Genomic DNA, 19,297 nt, shown 5'->3' on the forward strand with positions numbered 1-19,297 from the left:
GGGACGGGAGGGAGGGCGGGCAGGAGGGGGTGTGGGCAGGGGGGTGGGGGCGGGGGGAGGGGGTTGTTACCTGGAAGATGAAGCTGCTCCAGTTGCTGGGATCCATGGCGAAGGGAGGGAGGGAGGTGGCTCGCGCTCACCCTGGGGCGGGAGGAGGAGGAGGCGGCGGTGGGGGAGGGGGAACCCGGGGAGGAGGCGCGCGGGGCGGGCGGGGGGAGGAGGAGGGTGGGGGGAGCGGAGCACACTGCGCGCGGGGAGGGCGGGCGGGGGGCGCGAGGACACACAAGAGGCTGGAGCGGGCGCGAGCGCGAGCGCGAGCGCGCGCGGGGCCAGCGGGAGGGGGAGGTGCGAGAGGACTCTAGCGGGAGGAGGGACAGGGGAGCCACCCAGCAGCCCCAGTCGCCCCGAGCGCGAGACCCCTGAGACGGCTGCTGATTGGCTGACGATGGCGCAGGTGGTGGGCGCGCGGGAGACCGGCGGCTTCTCTCCTCTTCCCCCTCCAACGATTCCACCCCCCCTCCCTCCGCCAGCGGCCGTTATTTCGCGCGCACGCGCACAAGGCTGCCGTCGTTGCTAAGCGGGAGAATGGGGGAACGCGCGTCGGGGGCACGGACGGGGCGGGGCTAATCACTGAGCGCGCGCCCGCCTAACGGTTGCGCTCAAGCTTCGACCTTCGCTTTTTGCATCCTGCCAGCCACCGTCCTCCTCGCCCGGCTTCAGAGGTTTATTTACAATCCTGCGCAGAGTGGCTACCCGAAAATGGCGCCCAGCGGGGCTGTCGGCCGCAGTGGCGGCCCATCCCGGGGCGGTCACACCCCGGTCCCGCCCCCGCAGCCCCAAAAATCAGGCGGAAGCACCAGAGAAAAACTGTATTTACACAACACGGGGTTATACAAGGATTTAAAGAGGCGGAGTGAGGAAACGGCGGTCAAGACGGGTCACAGCGCTGGCCGGCGGCAAGACCCAGGATGTTCGCCTGCAACACAGGAGGGAGGGCGGGGACAGCGATGTTAGAACGGCGCGGGGTGCAGGACAGGCAAAGGAGGGGCAGGGCTGTGTCCTCACCTTCAGGAAGGACTCCATCTGTTTCCCTGTTATGCCCTCCACGCGTTCCAGGTCCTCCACCTGGCGGGACAGGATCGGTAGGAGATGCTGTCGGGGGTGCCTGGTCTCCCCCATCCCCCACCCTCCCCCAGTCCACTGGGGGCTGTTACCTGGCTGAAGGGGCCGTGGAGCTCCCGCCAGCCCACGATGAGCTGGGCCTTCTTCGGGCCAATGCGCTGAAGACTGCGGAGATCCCGGGCTGAGCCTTCGTTCAGCAGATCCAGTATTTTTTTGCGCCCATGAGCCAAAAGCTCCGGGCTGATCTCTAGCTCCCAGCAGTCCTCTGCCTTCTCCTCAGGCTCTGAGGCATCCAGAGACTCCAGCTGGGAGGCAAAGGGAGGTGAGTGACATGCACGGCAGCCAAGTGCTTTGGGCTCCTCTGCCAAGACTAGCCCAGCACCAGCTACCTCCCGCACTCCAGCCTCTTCCTCTCTTCAAGTGTGTCCAAAATCCTGCCCTCAGGTCACTGGGTTAATTCTCATTATGCTACTAGTGAAAGAGTGGTACTACTTAGTATCCAGTGGTAATACTAGCACCTTTCTCATGGAGTTACTGTGGCGATCAAGTGAGTTAATGAATGTAAAGCACAAAATAAGCCATGAAATCTGGTCTCTCATCTCTAAAAAGGAAAGAATAAGCTGATTTCAGAAGTACATGGGAGAAAGTAATATGAATAAGTGATATCTCCCTCAACCACCTCAGTTTTTCTGTAGTTGTAGTGGTATTCAATTCTGGGCATGCTGGTGCGCGCGCATGTGTGTGGTTTCATTCTTGAGTGTTTAGGTCATAGTTCCCTAAATTTTCCTTCTTAAGCTTATAGATGGCAGAAGTCAGGCTACACAGTGGACCTAGTTAAGTAGCTACTGACAGTAGCTATCAGGAAGGGAACACCCACTCTGCTAGGTACATCCACATCACTGCCTTTCACCCTAAATGTCGTGCAAGGAGCCATCCCATTGCCACATTCCAGGGGTAAGCAAATTAAGGCCTGTAAATAGCTGGTGGCCATCGCCCAGTGGGTTAACCCCAAGGCCAATGCTCTTACCCCTAGAGCCTACTCCCCTTTACTTCTGGGGTCCAGGTGTAGCCTAAGCCCCCAGCTATTTTCACCTTTCTCTTCCGGCCTTTATTCTTCAGGATATGGATCTCGGCATTTGGGGACGCTGCCTGCTCCTGAACTGAAAGCAGGAATTGATAATTGGAGTCAGGGCAGAGGCTACTTTTCATCCTCTCTGGTAGCCCCTTAGTTCTTCCACTTCTGATTCCCCAGTTCCCCTCCACTGTGAGTTAACCTGCTTTGTCTCCACATGACCTTTTTTATACCTGTATTTGAAGTATCTCAGTCAGTCTTGCATTGTCATCAATCCTCTATACTTGTTTGTCCATCCCACTGTACTAAACGCCTGAGGGCAGAGCACCCCCAATGCTGCCTCAGAGCCTTCTCAGCCCTCCCTGGGTCTAGCATATGGTGGGAGAACATGAATGACATGGAGACAGCTGCTCCTAACACCTCCTCCCTTATGGGATCTCAGCTGCCTTGGCACCCCCAGCCCCTGGAGTCAAACTTACTTAGCTGTAGGGGCATCACCACAGCCTTTTTCAGGGGCTTTGCCACTGTGACTGTGCGATGTGAAAGGGGCCGGAGAATTGTGGGATAATGGTTCTCCTTTTCCTTTGAGTCTTCAGCCTTTTGGGCCAACACCTTGGCCTCCAGTTCTTTTTGCTTCATTTTAAGCCTCTGTTGGAAAGCATCAGGGAGATGTGATAACCCAGACCCAACTCCAGGGCAGCCTGAAGGGCAGTGGGTCACCAGGGTGTATATGCAAGGCCCTGAGGCCCCAGGGCGCAGAACTAGGACCAATGGGAGAAGTTACCAGGAGACAGGTGAAGCCTACCATAATTAAGGGCTTTCTGTGATCAGGGGGCTACTCAGAGGTGGAACAAGCCTCTTGCAAATATTGAAGGGAAAGGCTCGTCAAGCAGAGTCCTCAATTAATTGAGCTGGGTTTTAGGAAATGTAATGTTTAACATTTGTTGCTTTTACTTTGAACTTTTTCTTCTCATTCCCTGACATCTGATCTCAATTATTTGTCAAAAGTTCAGCCACGTTAAGGACATTCAAGCAGAAGCTGGAGAACTTCCAGTGTTGGGAGAAAACTGGACTCTCCCAGTCCAGCCTGAGTGTCGTTCCCTATCTGAAGATACAAGGATTGCTTCTCAAGGCCAATAGGAATCTCAGCTCCCACCTCCCTCCAACACCTACCTCAATCTCCAAGTCTTTCTCTTCCATTGTCTTCATGAGCACCATCCGCTCTCGCTTTGGGGTACTCAATAGAGGGGCCCCCTGGCTCCCTTGGGAGGCCAGCAGACGGTCCAAGCTCAGGAGGCGCTCCAGCATGGCCGGGTCCATGTTGCTTAGCTTCTGTAGGGGGCTGAGCAGACAAAGAAGTTGCTCTTCACCTACTTCCTCCCTCATCACCTTCTATAGCAGCAGGACTCCCCTCACCACACCTTAACTTGGTGTATCCTGTAGTTCTAGAACCTAATGTTAACTTGCTAGGTATCCAGTTTCTGTAGGTGCAATGTCTTCATCAGGTGAAGTGACTTCTCAGGGATGCCAGGAAATCAGGCACACATACAAGTGCCAGGTAGTAGAGATCTAAGACACTACCCTGCCCTGGAAGCACTTGTCTACTGAGGAAATCAAGAGACCATGATAAGGTGACCGGGCAGTGCCTGTCCATTTGGAGTAGTTGGGGAAAACATTACAGAGAATGCCATCTTCAGCAGGGCTTTGAAAGCCACTGAAGACCTCAGCTGCCAAGTCTGTATCCTGTGGGCAGCAGCAAAGGCCTGTTCAAGCCGAGTCCTGACTGACTCTGAGCACAGTTGAGTCTTTTTTTTTTTTTTTTTTTTTTTTTGAGATGGAGTCTCACTCTGTCACCCAGGCTGGAGTGCAGTGGTGAGATCTCAGCTCACTGTAACCTCTGCCTCCTGGGTTCAAGCTATTCTCATGTCTCAGCCTCCCAAGTAGCTAGGATTACAGGCACCCGCCACCATGCCCAGCTAATTTTTGTATTTTTAGTAGAGATGGGGTTTCACCATGTTGGTTAGGTTGGCCTCTAACTCCTGACTTCAGGTGATCCACCTGCCTTAGCCTCCCAAAGTGCTGGGATTACAGGTGTGAGCCACCGCCCAGCCTGCATGGTAAATCTTAACATTTTTTTTTTCTTTTTTTTTTTTTTGAGACGGAGTTTCACTCTTGTTACCCAGACTGGAGTGCAATGGCGCGATCTCAGCTCACCGCAACCTCCACCTCCTGGGTTCAGGCAATTCTGCCTCAGCCTCCTGAGTAGCTGGGATTACAGGCATGCGCCACCATGCCCAGCTAATTTTTTTTTTTGTCTTTTTAGTAGAGATGGGGTTTCACCATGTTGACCAGGATGGTCTCGATCTCTTGACCTTGTGATCCACCCACCTCGGCCTTCCAAAGTGCTGGGATTACAGGCGTGAGCCACCACGCCCAGCCCATTTTTTTTTTTTCCTGAGACAGGGTCTTGCTCTGTCACCCAGGATGGAGTGCAGTGTTGAGATCATAGCTCACTATAGCCTCAATCTCCCGTGGCTTAAGCAATCTCCCTGCCTCAGCCTTTTGAGTAGCTGGGTCCAAAGGTGCATGCCACCATGCCCAGCTAATTTTTAATTTTTTTTGTAGAGATGGGGTCTGTATTGCTCAGGCTGGTCTTGAACTGGCTCAAGTGATCCACATGCCTTGGCCTCCCAAAGTGCTGGGATTACAGGTGTGAGCCACCGTGCCCAGGCAGCAATGTCTAACATTCATTTATTTTGCCTGGAATCTTGCCCCACACCTCCTCACATCTATATCAATGATCTTTCCAGGTCAGTTTGATGCCACCTTTCCATGACACCCAGCTTGACAGTGCATCTTCCTCCCTACACTGTGAACTGGCTCCTGGAGGACAAAGACGCTCCCATGCTTTCCGTACCAGTGCCATGGAAAAACAGGACCAGAACATATGTGGGCAAACACTAGAAGACATCTCTTCTTTCTTGGCTTATAGTAGCAGCTACTCTGTCCCGATTCTGCATTTTCCACCTGGCCTCACATACTGATGTTCCCCTCCGACTTCCTCTCCTGTGAGCCCCTCAAGCTCTGGGTCTGCTGGGTTTGATGTGCCCATCTCTGAGCTTCCCCTTTCTCAGAGTGCCCATCTGACAGAGAGCTTACCTGTGCACATTTCTGGGTCTGTGCACACAGGAGAGGGAACTGTTGACAGATGGTTTAGGAAAGACAAGACTGAGAGCTAGGGTCATTAGTGCACAAGCATCTTCTTGTGTGGCATCTTCCTTAACTACATAAGTCCCCTGGGACAGAGTAGGCACTAACCCTTGGCCTCCTCAAGTCACCTCTGTTCAGTAGTTCACGGGCTTTATTTGGGCTAAGGGTGGGAACACAGAGCCATGTTAAAACTGCTACTGGCTCCTGGGTGGTGGAGGGGACAGCACAGGGGCTAAGTGGCCAGACACAGAAAGCAAGACCCCTGAACTGAGATGACCTGAGGATTAGTATACACTGGGCCATGAGGTGGGGCGATTGGAGTTAGGGAAGGAGGCCACATATACAAAGGACTTAGTTAAGAGGTTCTGTCTGGATTGAGGGCAGAAGCAGTTAGGACAGCAGCTGGCTCCCCAAGCTGTGCCTGACACAGACCAGGCGGTCTCAGAGGGACAGCTCTTCCAAGTCTCCTTTGCTTTGCTTTTATCCTCTGGACCTGAAAGATCTGATTCAGATCACTCCTTGAACCAGAAGCAAAAATGCTCATCCTTGAAACAGCTGTCCCAAAGTGAGAAGTTTTGCTGAGGGCTAAAGAGGTTGGAAAATTGAAAGGATCCCCAGGAGGCCTCCTTAGGTCCCCAAGGCAGCAGCACCAAGGAGACACTGATCTTAGCATTTTAGTGATTCAATGGAGTAGAATTTGGGGTGAATTAATTAATTTATTTGAGACAGACTCTTGCTCCATCACCCAGGCTGGAGTGCAGTGGCCGCAATCTCAGTTCACTGCAACCTCCGCTTCCTGGGTTCAAGAGGTTCTCCTGCCTCAGCCTCCTGAGTAGCTGGAATTACAGGCACATGCCACCACACCTGGCTAATTATTTTTTTTTTTTTTGTAGAGATGGAGTTTTGCCATGTTGACCAGGCTGTTCTCAAACTCCTGACCTCAGGTGATCCACCTGCCTTGGCCTCCCAAAGTGCTGGGATTACAGACATGAGCCACCATGCTCGGCCTAGGGTGATTTTAATGGGAGAGGAACAAGATCACAGCTGTCTCTGCTGAAGGACCTGACAGGCTAAACCCATTGGAGCTCTGCTGCTAAGCCACACATCAGGAAGAGAATTCACCCAAGGCCCCACTGCTCACCTGAGTTTCTGTGAGGCAGAGGCTGGAGCTGCCATGGGCTCAGGGCTCCCGATCTCCTCTTCCTCAGGGCCTCGGGCTCTCTTTGCCTCTGGTGGACCAAGCAATTCTTTCTGAGACAGCTTAACAGGTGCCAAGACTAGATGATTGGAGGACGGGGTGGAGAGAGGGATGGGGTTGGTCATCCTCTATGCTGATGCCTGGTGGCTTCAACAAACTCCCTAATTTCCAGACCCAGCCTTTCCACTCCTGCCTCCCCTAGTCCTCACCGGGAGGCTGCAGGCTTTCATTGGTAAAAGGCCGGTTGATCACCTCCTTAGACCTGGCAGCGAAGTTGAGCGCGGAGACTGTATCTAGGTAGAAGCGTCTCTCCGGAGCAATGTTGGCAATAAGGATGCTGTGAGCTGAGCCACCCAGAGAGTCCTGAGGGTGGGACCAGGCAGTGGGTGGGTCAGAAACCTAGCCTTCCTGTGCATTGACTGCTACTCCCCACCCATCAGCAGACTTGAGAACCTCCTTCTGCAGCCCCTTCTTCCCTGAGACAGGTAGGCCTGACCTGCAGTAGGCGAGTGAGCTTGCTATCTCGGTAAGGTACACGAGGAAGGCCCTGATTCAGTGCATCCACCACCTTGCCCAAGACAAACAGGGAGGTGTTGATGGCTCCGCTCTCTTTTAGCCGAAGGCCCTTGTTGCCTGTGCGACGGTTGTCCTCTGACCCAGCCAAGTCAATCAGGTAGAGTTTTCCCTCTCGCTGGCGAAATGGGGCCAAACGTTCTCGCTGGTCCACCTGGGGGTAAGAACAAAATTTTCGTGCTTAGCTCAGGCTCCTGGACCTTCCCAGGTCCTCAACCCAGTTTGTGGCTTCACCTTGACCAGCAGCACAGCATGACTGCGGGAGGAGCGCTGGTTAAGCCGGGTAGCACCTACAGTCCGGTTTCGACTGGCTGGCAGGAAGTGCCGCTCAAAATCAGCAAAGCTAGTGATGGGCTTCTGCGTGAGGCCCGGAATCAGGATGTTCCCCCGGCAGTCTTCTCGGATCACCAGGTCTCCTGATGCAGGGTCCAGGAGGTCTAATACCTGTGTACGCAGTGAAGGGGAAGAGCGATTCTCCTTACAGAGGCTGCTGCTTCCTAGGAATCAGTTTCCTTTCTCTGTTCTATTCTCGGAGTTGTACCTTCTGCTACCCCAGCCTCTGTCTTTCTAGGTCTCCACCCTACCTCCCTGCTAGAGTAGAGCTTCACATTCTAGAACCAGGTCCTTGACCCTTTGTTGCTCCTCTCCCAACCAGTGTGGGGCCTCACCTTCTCCTGGTAGATCTCTAAGTAGGACATGGTGACAGAGAGGGCCCATGGCCGGCCCTCGGTGCCCTCCTCCCTTGTGAGCTGCAGGAGGTCCATGAGAGCCCGTGGGATCACCCCAGGTTGCTCTGGGCTGCCCAGCATTGTGTGTGTCTTCCCTGGAGAGAGAGAAGAGAAAGCTGTGAGGTTTTCCTCCCCGCTTCCCCAACCCTTTCTGACCCATAGTTGTTCCTTCTCTGGCTCCCTCACCAGCTCCTGTGGGTCCATAGGCAAGCACACTGGCATTCTGCCCTTCTAGCAAGTGCCTTAGGATGGGCTGCACTGAACCTGTATAGATGTCCTGCTGAGTACTCCTCTCCCCATAGAAGGCATCAAACCTGCAGGAAGAAAGAAATAAATTAATATGTGTGTGTGGAAGGGGTGGACTGGGATGGGGGTGGGCAAGGAATTCTACTCTCATCCAGACCTTGGATTTAAGAGAATATCTCTCTCCCCTTCCTTGTACAAAGACCTTAAAAAGCATCCACCTAACACCTACTCCATCCTCATCTCTCTATTGGTGTAGGAATAAAGAGACAGAGCCCATATTTCTGCTCTTGGAGTTTTACAGTCTGGTAGGATACATAGATATACACACTTTGCTGTGATTTAGGAAAAGAAAATGAGAACACACTCTCAAAGGAGTAACTGATTCTGCTCAAGGAAGGAAGATTTTGACCAAAGAGAAAGAAAGAAATTCTAAGAATCAGGAATAGTACAAAAGCAAGACTTCCCAATCTTTTTCACATGGTCACATGTATTTTACACCATAATGAGGAAAATAAAGGATGCTGCTTACAACTGGACTAGACTCCACATACCAATCACACATTCATGTGTTCTGGGGGAGAAGCTGCAGCTTAGGCCACAGCAGGAAGTGTAGTATATATTGAGGGAATGAAGCTGGAAAGAAACTGAAGCCAGATTGTGAAGGGCCTAGTATGGGAGCTAGCAAATTTCTGTAAAAAGGCAGATTGTACATATTTTAGGCTTTGTGGGCCATGTGCTCCTTTTACAACTACTCAACTCTGCCACTGTAGTCAGAAAGCAGTTATAGACAATATGTAAATAAACGATAAAACTTTATGTATTATAAAAAAAATCTTATTCCTGATCAGATTTGACCAGCAGGCCATGGTTTGCCACCCCCTGCCTAGAAAAACAGGCCAAATAGTTTGAACTTTATATCCCCAGTGGGATTATAAAGTAACTAACTGCCCTTCTGAGTTCTGTCCCCAAATCTGTGTGATCTTCTCTGACACTACCCAGCTGCAGCTTGGGTAGGTTGGCTGGCTGGTCTGTGTTTCCCCAACTCTCCCCATATGTCCTCCAGCCTCTATTTGGGGCTCACCTGCTCACCCTCGCTGCTCCACCCTCCCTGTGCACAGTAACTATTTCTGATTCAGCCTCTCCTCTTTCCCTACAGTATTAGAGAAGGCCCATCACGGGGAGTACCTGTGAACATTTCCTAAGTGAACAGTGAAGGCTCAGGAAACAAAACGGTGCCAAGGAGGGAGCAAGGATCCAGGGGAGGCAGGTCAGAGACACTCTGGGAAAGTGATAACAGGAGTGGGCCTAGGAGAAGGAGGTGATGGCATGAGGGAAGAGGAGTGGACTTACTGGTATTTGAGAGTCTCCTGGTGGTTCCTCCAGTTAGCAATCTCTAGAGAGCAGCTGTCCATGCCCCGCACACAGGGGGGATCGCTTGTTCCAGCTGTTCTATCCACAAATGGCCGCAGTCGCACAGCCACCCTCACGCGAGCTGGAGGTGGGCGACGACTAGCTCCTACCTTGCTTAGCCGACAGCGACCAGCTCCTGGAGGAGAGAAGATCACTTTTAGGCATGAAGTACGGTGGTAGCAGAAGAAGCAGGGACCAACTTTTCTGGGAGGGCTGGGGACCACAGCTGATGTTGAAGAAGCTCTTTCTGCCCTGGTCATGTTGTGGACACCCCTAAGCTTGGCCTCACTGCTTTCCCTGCTCTACAAGCAGGTCCAGTGGGGTGGACAGCAGGCTTCTCAGACTGTAATGTATATACAAATAATCTGGAGGATCTTATGAAAATGCGAATTTGGTCTCAGTCTCCCTGCGGTGATGCCCGAGGTTTTGCATTTCTAATAAGCTCCCAGGTGATGCTGGGCACTTAAAAAAAAAAAAAAAAAATAGAGAGAGTGAGTCCCAGGCTTGTCTTCAACCCCTGGGCTCCAGCAATCCTCCCCTGTCAGCTTCCCAAAGTGCGGGGATTACAGGCAGAAGCCACCATGCCTGGCCCAGGACATGTTTTGAATTGCCAAGGCTGAAGTAGACCAGCACCTCACAGGGTTATTCTAAGGATTAAAAGGGTTGACATCTGACCGAAACCTAAACCAGACAGTGAACTGCCAGACTTCTCTGTGCCTTTTTTTTTGGGGGGGTGGGGGATGGGAGCAGAGTCTTGCTCTGTCACCCCAGGCTGGAGTGCAGTGGCATGATCTCAGCTCACTGCAACCTCCGCCTCCTGGGTTCAAGCAATCCTCCCACCTCTGACTCCCAAGTAGAGCTGGGATTATAGGCGCCCATCCCCATGCCTGGCTAGTTTTTGTATTTTTAGCAGAAGAGGTTTCACTATTCTGGCCAGGCTGATCTCGAATTCCTGACCTCAAGTGATCTGCCCACCTCTGCCTCCTGAAGTCCTGGGATTACAGGCATGAACCACCACAGCCAGCCCGTGCCTCCATTTCTTAACTGGGATTTCTAATATGTACTGAGATGTATGTATACCCACAGGCTCCCCCACCCCTGCCGCTGCCCTGAAAACTGTTAATGATGATCTTCTTTTGATGAGGAATTATGTCAGTTCTGTAAAAACCACTGACAGAGTCGGGCGCAGTGGCTCATGCCTGTAATCCTAGCACTTAGGGAGGCCGAGGTGGGTGGATCACCTGAGGTCAGGAGTTCATGACCAGCCTGGCCATCATGGCAAAACCCCATCTTTAAAAAAATACAAAAAACAAAAAAAAACAACCACTGACATACAATTCTTCTCTCATGTAAACTTACCCCTGAATTTCCTTCAGATGATTAAGTCTTTTTTTTTTTTTTTTTAAATCAAGTCTTTTTTTCAGAATTGGCAACTTAATTATTTTTATCATCAGAAAACACAATGAAGATAAAACTTAAAAAGAAAAGGCCTCTATTTTTGTGAGGATTAAATGAGCTGAAAAAATCTAAGGAGAGTATTACTCTATTTTACGTTGGAGGATAACATACTGTAGCTAACAGTGGAACTCAAACCTAGATGTCTTCCCTTCTAAAAATCTGCTTTTGGTAGGATGCCGTATTGCTTCCCTGTTATGTAACAACTGGGAAAGCTCCTGGCAGCTCTCTCTCTTCCTTGCTGGTGGTAGCAGCTGGTTGCTGAGAGCCATAGGCCTCAAAGAAGGCAAAAGACTGGCTGGCATACATAACCAACACAGAAACAGCAAGACAAAAGGCAGACAGATGACCCCTAGAAAGAATCTTACATCTAAGTAAGGCATGCCCATAAGCAGATGGCCTGTTTCAAACACTGAACCTTCATTCCTTCATCTGATAAATGGGGCTATCAATACCATTTCTCACATTATGGTTGTAAAGCGCTTGCACATCTAGTTCTCACCTGTTCCTCATGGCAATCCTGAAAGGAGAAAGCAGGTAAAAACTTGCAGATGCATGTGTGCAGGCAGAAAATTGAGGTGCACTGACTTGTCAAAAATGTGTGCAGGACCCTCTTCTGCCTGCTTTCACAGGATGTTCTGGGAGAACACAGAAAGATGGCCGATGTAGAAGCACAGTGATCAATCTAAGGGGAAGGAAGTCAGTGCTGAGCTAGAGTGCAGACTCTGGTGAGACAGAACTGGACTTTAATTCCAGCTCTGACATTTATTAGCTTGTGACCTTGGATCTTGGTTTCCTTGTCTGTAAAATAAGGTTGGGAGTGGGCCTTAGAGGGGCTTTTTGAAAATTTGGCTGGGCACAGTGGTTCACGCCTCTAACCCTAGCACTTTGGGAGGCCAGGGCAGGCAGATCACCTGAGGTCAGGAGTTCGAGACCAGCCTGGCCAATATGGTGAAATCCCGCCTCTATTAAAAATACAAAAATAAGTCATGTGTAGTGGCGTGTGCCCATAATCCCAGCTAGTTGGGAGGCTGAGGCACGAGAATTGTTTGAATGCGGGAGACAGAGGTTGCAGTGAGCTGAGATCGCGCCATTGCACTCCAGCCTGGGTGACAGAGCAAGACTTTGTCTCAAAAAAAAAAAAAAAAAAAAATTAAGTAGCAGGTAAAGTGGCAGCACAGTGACTAGCACATAGTAGATAGGTTCATTATTCAAGGTAAATTAGCCTGAGTTCAAATCCCAGCTCTGCCACTTATAGCTAAGTAACCTACGGAAATCATTTTCCACCCCAGTGCCTCAATTTCCTTACCTACAAAATGGGAATAAATAAAAATAGCTCCTTGTTAGGTTGTTAGGAGAGTAATTAAGGTGATTCATGTAAAAGTACTTAGAACATTGGTAAAAGGCCAGTAAGTATCTTTTTTTTTGAGATGGAGTTTCCGCTCTTGTTGCCCAGGCTGGAGTGCAACGGCGTGATCTCGGCTCACTGTACTCTCCACCTCCCGGATTCAAGTTATTCTCCTGCCTCAGCCTCCCAAGCAGCTGGGATTAGAGGTGCCCGCCACCATGCCCAGCTAATTTTTTGTATTTTTAGTAGAAACAGGGTTTCACCATGTTAGCCAGGCTGGTCTTGAACTGCCTGCCTCGGCGTCCCAAAGTGATGGGATTACACGCACGTGAGCCACCACGCCCAGCATAAAAAGTGCTTTTTAATGTCCATCTCCCATTTTCCAGATGAGGAAACCTCAGTATAGAGGGGTTAGCTGAGTTGCCCAGGGTCATCAGCTAGTGAGTGACAGCTTCAAAAGAAGATCTAACCCCAAAGTGCCCCAGAGGCCCTCAGAGTCCTCCTCAGCCCCTTCATCTTTGCATCCCCAGGGGACCTGGAGTCAGAGCCAAATTCTGCCGACTAGCCTGTGTGACTTCAGGAAGCTTATTTAACCACTGCAAGCCTCCATTTCTCTTTAATTACAGGGTCTATCCCCATTAAGAATGTGAGGATTCAAAGTAATAATGAACATACAACGTTTAGCACAGTGCCTGGCATCAAGTGCTCAGTCCTTAGCTGTTGTTATTATTATACCCTTTCTCTTGCTCCCCACTCCTCAATCCTGCAACTTGCTTCTGCCCTCACTATTCAGCAGGGTCACCCATGACCTCCCTACTGCTAGATCCAGTAGGCACACTCAGCCTCAATCCTGTTGGACCTCCCAGAATTATGCAGTGCTCTTGGGAAACACCCTTTTCCCTTCATTTCCATGCCCCCTACTTTCCTAGTTGTCTTACTCGTCTAGCTCTGTTCACTCCTCAGCTCTGCCAGTCTTCAGGGATTTTCCTAGGCTTTGTCTATCCTTTCTCTAGACCAGCGTTTCTCAGCTTCAGCACTACTGACATTTGGGGCTGGCTAATTCCTGTTACGGGGCTGTCCTGTGCAGTTAGACTGTTAGCACACACCTGTTAGATGCCAGTGGCATTCTCCACCCTCACGCTCAAGTTGTAACAATGAAAAATGTCTCCAGACATATCCAAATGTCCTGTGAGGGACAAAGTTGTCCCCAACTGAGACCACTCAGACTCATTTCATGGGAAGGTCACCCACCCTCTTGGCTTCAGTACCAACTTACAGCTGATGAGTCCTATTCAAGCTCTGCACAAGAGCTCTCAACTGCAGACCCACATTCGCAGCAAATGCCCTAGTGGCTCCTCTTAAACTCTGCTTGTCCTAAACTGAACCCTCCTTCCCCATCTCTCTGCAACCTCCCTATCGTTTTATCTCTGATATAAATGAATGGCACCAACCCCAAAAGGGGGAGTCTTTAACTCCAACGTCTCTTACCTCCCACATTGGTTCATCATTAACATCCGTCAAGTCTGTCTCTTTAAATCTCTCTTGAACAAGTCCATTTCTCTCCATTCCCACTGCACTACCTCTGCCCAAGGTCATGGTCTTTACAGCCTTCCTTGCTGGTGGTAGCAAGGTGTCTCCCTGCCCAATAGTCATTCCCTCCGTTTCCTTACTTGCAGTCTAAGTTACCAGTCATGATGAATTTCCTTCAGTTCCTACAAAACACCAAGTTCTCTGGCACCTTTGGGTTTTGTCCACACCCTGGAATGACTGAGGTAAACACATCTTAATTCCTCTTAAAAAACAAAACCGAAACTCTCCCCTGGTAGACACTAAGGCTTTATCAGGTGCACCCACAGCTCTTGTTAGCTCCTCCATAAGCACTTGTCATACCCCACTATTGTGTGTTTGTCACTTTCTCCACTTGACTGCTGACTCTCAGAACCATCATCTATCCCGCCCACCTTTCTATCCCCAATATTGGCGCAGAGTAGGCCCTCAGCAAATCTTTATTCGCTGAACAAATTAAGATTTGCTGAATAAACTACTAATCACTGGCTTGTTCATTTCCATCATGAAAGTGGTTCGCTGCCTTTTCTGCCCCAGAGCTCACAGTCCAGGGGAGGAGGGAAGAGAGGAGGGCCACAGGTAGACAGCTGTTTATGGCACAAGAGTCTAGCCCTTTCATGATAAAAGCAACCTTGTTGGACCAGGCTAGCACTTATTTCTAATTTTCTCTTCTTCCACAATTCCTAAATTTCATTCACTCTTCTCCCTTTTATTGATGAGGAAATTGAGCTGAGATAGCATCTTTGGCCTCTTTTACACCATAAATAAAACACTTGCTGTTCTTGTCTTCTTAGTCAAGGCCTGGCAAACTCCTATCCAACCTCTGAAACCCATCTCAAGTATCACTCCGCTAATGAAGCCCTCTCAGAATACCCAAGGGTTTACTTCAGATTCCACACACTCAGTTTATACACATCTCTCATTGTTTCACATTACATCTGATTATGTGACACTCTATTGAAATAGATTGTAAGTTCCTCTAGGAAGGGACATTATTCATTCAGGTATTTTCGTATCTACCATGCACCAGACACAATGAATCTTGAAAGGGTAAGGGGAGAGTGTGCTCAGCCAGCAGGGATGGCATGTACTTGGGCATAATGGTTAAGAGCAGAGGCTCTAGACTTAGACTCCTTGAGAGCGAATTCAGGCCCCAATATTACTAGTTGTGTTAACTCTAAACAAACTATTTAACATCAGTATCCTCATGTGTAAAACAAAGACAATAATAGTAACAACGTTATATAGCATTGTGCAAGCAATAAATGGTTCATCACCATAAAATGCCTACAGCTGTGTCTCGTACACAGCTCGGGCTTTATAGGTGTATGACATTCTCCTAAATGTCTGTTTCCTCACGAGGCTAACAAGGGCTCCAATCAATTACTATGGCGCCCACCATCATCACTGACCAGGACTCAGTCTCCTGGGTTAGAGGCGCATGTAAACAAATACTCACATACAAGATTTTGGGTGTCCTAACAGCATTTAAATAGCATTCACTTCCACGCTAGAGTGAAAGGAAACTTTAGTCCCTTATTTCCCTTTTCTGTGATCGCAGAGCATCCTACGCTGTCAACTTAAACCCAGCTGCAGTTGGTCTACCCTCAGCCCGCCCTCCGGCATATCTCAGGGAAGTCTCTGCACCCAAACACCATGTCCCATACAGAACCCTTCCCAAAACACGCCTCCAGCTCCCTTCTTCTCGTTCTCGTGTTTAGAGCGTCCGCCACTCTTCTCTTGCTTATTCAGGTAATCTTCAGGGATAAGGCCATGACCCCCATTTCACAGACGAAGAAACCGAAGCTCACAAAGGAAAAGTGCGTGGGATTCAAGCCAAGAGCCTGGGCTGGAGACCCACGTCTACTGACCCGAGGAGAGAGCCGCAAACGGAGAAGGCAGGAGCCGGATGGGCCGACCGGCTGGAGACCCCACACTCCATCGTCTCCCTCTCCCCGCCCCCACGCCATTGAGGCCTCTCCGCGACAACCTGCGGAGCCTAGACCACACTCCGACGCATGACTCCCACTAAGGTCCAGACGTCGGTGCCGGCCTTGCCCAGGCCGGGCTCAAGTACCTGAGGTCGCCGTCGCTGCCGCCATCTCGCGTCGCCTCTGAAGCGTCGAGACCCCTGCGGCCATTCCACGCCCTTCTTGGGCCCGCTTCTCCCGTTCGAATTTCCCGGTGCCCCGCCCCCTCCCCAGGCTCCACCAATCACGGCTACGCACCGCCGGAAGCTCCTGCGTGTGGCTCACCATTATCCCGCCCCCCAGCGCCGGCCTCCAGGTCCCCAGCCCTGGTCAGGACGCATGCGCGCGCGTGGGCCGCGCAGCCGTTGACTGCTGGACGCGCGTTGCAGTACAAACCCCGACGCGGAGGCGTTGGCGACGGTGGCCGTTGGGGGAGCTGCTGGGCGCCGCCCGGTACTGGGCTCCCTTTCCCTTCACTTTCTGCAGTTTCTTGCCTCCGTGGGTGCTTGGCTTGTCTGCGGAGCCAGGGTCGTTGTGTGGATCGTGGGACTGCAGCCCCAGCTAAGGGGCTGTCACGTCTGGTCAGTTCCGTAGATCTGGGCCACAGGGGCTGGATTGTGAGCAGTCACGTTGCGCTTGCTGCCTGCTGGGCCCAAGGCCACTGTAGGTCCCCTCGCATATATGTCAGCCCAGGAGAGCAGCTTGCATCCTGCCTTTATAACTTGGCACTCAGCACGTCGGCGAAGTATGGAAAACACTTGGTCTGTGACTCAATCCCCCTCACCCACGGCTCCAGTTCCCAGTACTTAAGGGTACAGCGGTCCGTTGAGTAGCTCCTGTCCCTTCTGGAAGGTTGGCCAGGGACGATCATTCCACCTTTGAGCCCCACTAGGTAGGGCCCTTGTTTAGACATCGTGTTCCACTCTACTGAACAACAAAGCAAAACACAGGCCGGGCGCAGTGGCTCAGTCCTGTAGTCCCAGGCACCTGTAATCCCAGCTACTCCGGAGGCTGAGGCAGGAGAATCGCTTGAACCTGGGAGGTGAAGGTTGCAGTGAGCCAAGATTGCACCATTGCACTCCAGCCTGGCGACAGAGTGGGATCTGTTTCTGAAATGTTTCGCTTGGGATCCCACTACAGTCTTTTAAAATGAGGTCTCCAAACATGTTTTGTGTATATGAGGGTTTTTGGTTTTTTTGTTTGTTTTTGAGACTGTTGCACTTCCGTCTCCCAGCCTAGAGTGCAGTGGCACCATCTCGGTTCACTGAAACCTCTGCCTCTCGCGTTCAAGTGATTCTCCTGCCTCAGCCTCCCAAGTAGCTGGGATTACAGGCACACACCACCATGCCTGGCCTCAAGTAATCTTCCTGCCCTAGCCTTTCAAATCGCTGGGATTATATGCATCAACCATCATGCCCCACCTAAAATGGTACATTTTATGTTATGTAAATTATATCTTAATTTAAAAACTGCCAAAAATTACGGTAACAAACTAATTTCATATAAGTAACATTTAAAACTATTTTCCAAAACAAAAAGTTAGTGAAAAAAGTGGCACAATTTTACATTTTTACAAACCTAATATCTAGCTTAAGAGAAAATATAAGAGCTGGGTGCAGTGGCTCACACCTGTAATCCCAATACTTTGGGAGGCTGAGCTGGGAGGATTGCTTGGGCCCAGGAATTTGAGACCAGCTTGGGCAACACAATGAGACCTTCATATCTCCTCCCGGGTACAGGCACATGTCACCACGCAGGGCTAATTTTTGTATTTTTGGTAGAGATGGGGTTTCTCTATGTTGGCCAGGCTGGTCTCAGCCTCCCAACCTCAGGTGATCTGCCCACCTTAGCCTCCCAAAGTGCTGAGATTATAGGTGTGAGCCACCATACCCGGCCTAGACCTCCATCTCTTAAAAAAAAGAATTAGCCAGGCATGGTGGCAGACACCTCACAGTCCCAGCTACTTGGGAGGCTGAGTGGGGAGGACTGCTTAAGCCCAGGAGGTACAGGCTGCCGTACCTCCAGCCATGATGGTGCCAGTGCACTCCAGCCTGGGTGATGGAGACCTTGCCTCAAAAGCAAACAAACAAAAAACTAGATTCTCATATCTGCTTCTGCATTCATGCTGTTGTGATGTCACATATAGTATTTTGAAAACTTCACTATATAATTGAGAAATAATTCAAGAGAAGTCAAAAGGTATCTTAGTTTTATTAAGAAAATAGTTTTGAACTTGCAGACCCACCAAAAGTGTATCAGGGATTCCCAGAAGTCCCTGGACCATACTTTGAGAACCTCCAACATTGACAATTGGCAGTTTGGTCTTCCTTGCCTGTCAAAAAAGGCTGTTTGAGTTTTCATATTTGTTGCCAACTCCAGTATTTGGTAAGAAACCTGCCAGAAATAGTGGAAAGACCATAGATCAAAGAGATAGGGCTTCTACGTTTGAATAAATCATTTAGGTACAGGGCCTTGGTGCCACGCCACCAAGGGCAGAGATTTAACCTCTTTGTGCCTCCATTTCCTCAGATATTAAAAGGGAATAATGGTTGAAATACCTCCTAGGGTTGTTTTAAGGATCTGCATCTGGCTGGTAGAAATTAGGGTGACTTGGCCAAGCGTGGTGACTCATGCCTCAGCACTTTGGGAGGCTGAGGCAGGCAGATCACTTGAGGTCTGGAGTTCAAGACCAGCCTGGTCAACCTGGGGAAACCTCATCTCCACTAAAAATACAAAAATTAGGGCTGGGTGTGGTGGCTCACGCCTGTAATCCCAGTACTTTGGGAGGCAGAGGTGGGTACTCACCTAAGGTCAGGAGTTCGAGACCAGCCTGGTCAACATGGTGAAACCCTGTCTCTAGTAAAAATACGGAAATTAGCCGGGCATGGTGGTGTGCACCTGTAATCCCAGCTACTCAAGAGGCTGAGGCAAGAGAATGGCTTGAACCCGGGAGGTGGAGGTTGCAGTGAGCCTAGTTGGCGCTGCTGCACTCCAGCCTGGGCAACTGAGTGAGACTCTGTCTCAAAATAAAATAAAAAATAATTAATTGCCAGATGATTTATATTGATTCCTAGAAGGGAGATAGTGTTTGCTGGCATGGTGGCTCACGCCTGTATTCCCAGCACTTTGGGAGGCTGAGACGGGCAGACAGCCTTAGCTCAAGAGTTCAAGACCAGCCTGACCAAGATGGCGAAACCCCGACTCTAATAAAAATACAAAAAACTAGCCAGGTGCTATGGTGGGCACCTGTAATCCCAGCTACTCAGATAGCTGAGGCAGAAGAATGTCTTGAACCTGGGAGGCAGAGGTTGTAGTGAGCTGAGATTGCACCACTGTACTCCAGCCCAAGGGCTGAGCAAAGTGGTTCATACCTGTAATCGCAGCACTTTGGGAGGCCAA

General features: G+C 50.4%; 1 protein-coding gene across 2 annotated transcripts; it reads right to left on the reverse strand.

Annotated features, from left to right (window-relative positions):
* Positions 1-854: 854 nt before the first annotated feature.
* KIF22 (kinesin family member 22) lies at positions 855-16,829 on the reverse strand. 2 transcript variants are annotated; one of them, XM_032243166.1, is made up of 14 exons: positions 16,006-16,811; positions 9,500-9,695; positions 8,090-8,217; positions 7,844-7,998; positions 7,410-7,619; positions 7,099-7,329; positions 6,812-6,965; positions 6,546-6,681; positions 3,368-3,536; positions 2,674-2,842; positions 2,215-2,282; positions 1,215-1,427; positions 1,066-1,125; positions 855-976 (listed from the first exon to the last, which is right to left on the reverse strand). In XM_032243166.1, exons 1-14 carry the CDS (start codon positions 16,184-16,186, stop codon positions 929-931), a joined length of 2,118 nt encoding a protein of 705 aa, XP_032099057.1. In that variant the 5' UTR covers positions 16,187-16,811; the 3' UTR covers positions 855-928. The 2 variants fall into 2 exon arrangements, with proteins under 2 accessions (XP_032099057.1, XP_032099056.1); XM_032243165.1 differs by having other exon boundaries at positions 857-976; positions 1,066-1,427; positions 16,006-16,829.
* Between the last annotated feature and the right edge of the window lie 2,468 nt (positions 16,830-19,297).

This window comes from Sapajus apella, unplaced genomic scaffold (genome assembly GCF_009761245.1).
Source record: "Sapajus apella isolate SASKATOON/1434 unplaced genomic scaffold, GSC_monkey_1.0 scaffold51, whole genome shotgun sequence".
Taxonomy (NCBI): Eukaryota; Metazoa; Chordata; class Mammalia; order Primates; family Cebidae; genus Sapajus; species Sapajus apella.

What these genes read in the sequence shown, in the direction of transcription:
- KIF22 (XM_032243165.1), bottom strand. Translation starts at nt 16,186, where the DNA reads ATGGTGAGCCACACGCAGGAGCTTCCGGCGGTGCGTAGCCGTGATTGG. An exon ending in CTATGGACCCACAGGAGCTG is followed by an intron (nt 7,999 to 8,089) that starts GTGAGGGAGCCA and finishes CTCTCTCTCCAG; the next exon opens with GGAAGACACACACAATGCTG. An exon ending in ATGCTGTGCTGCTGGTCAAG is followed by an intron (nt 7,330 to 7,409) that starts GTGAAGCCACAA and finishes TCTTACCCCCAG; the next exon opens with GTGGACCAGCGAGAACGTTT.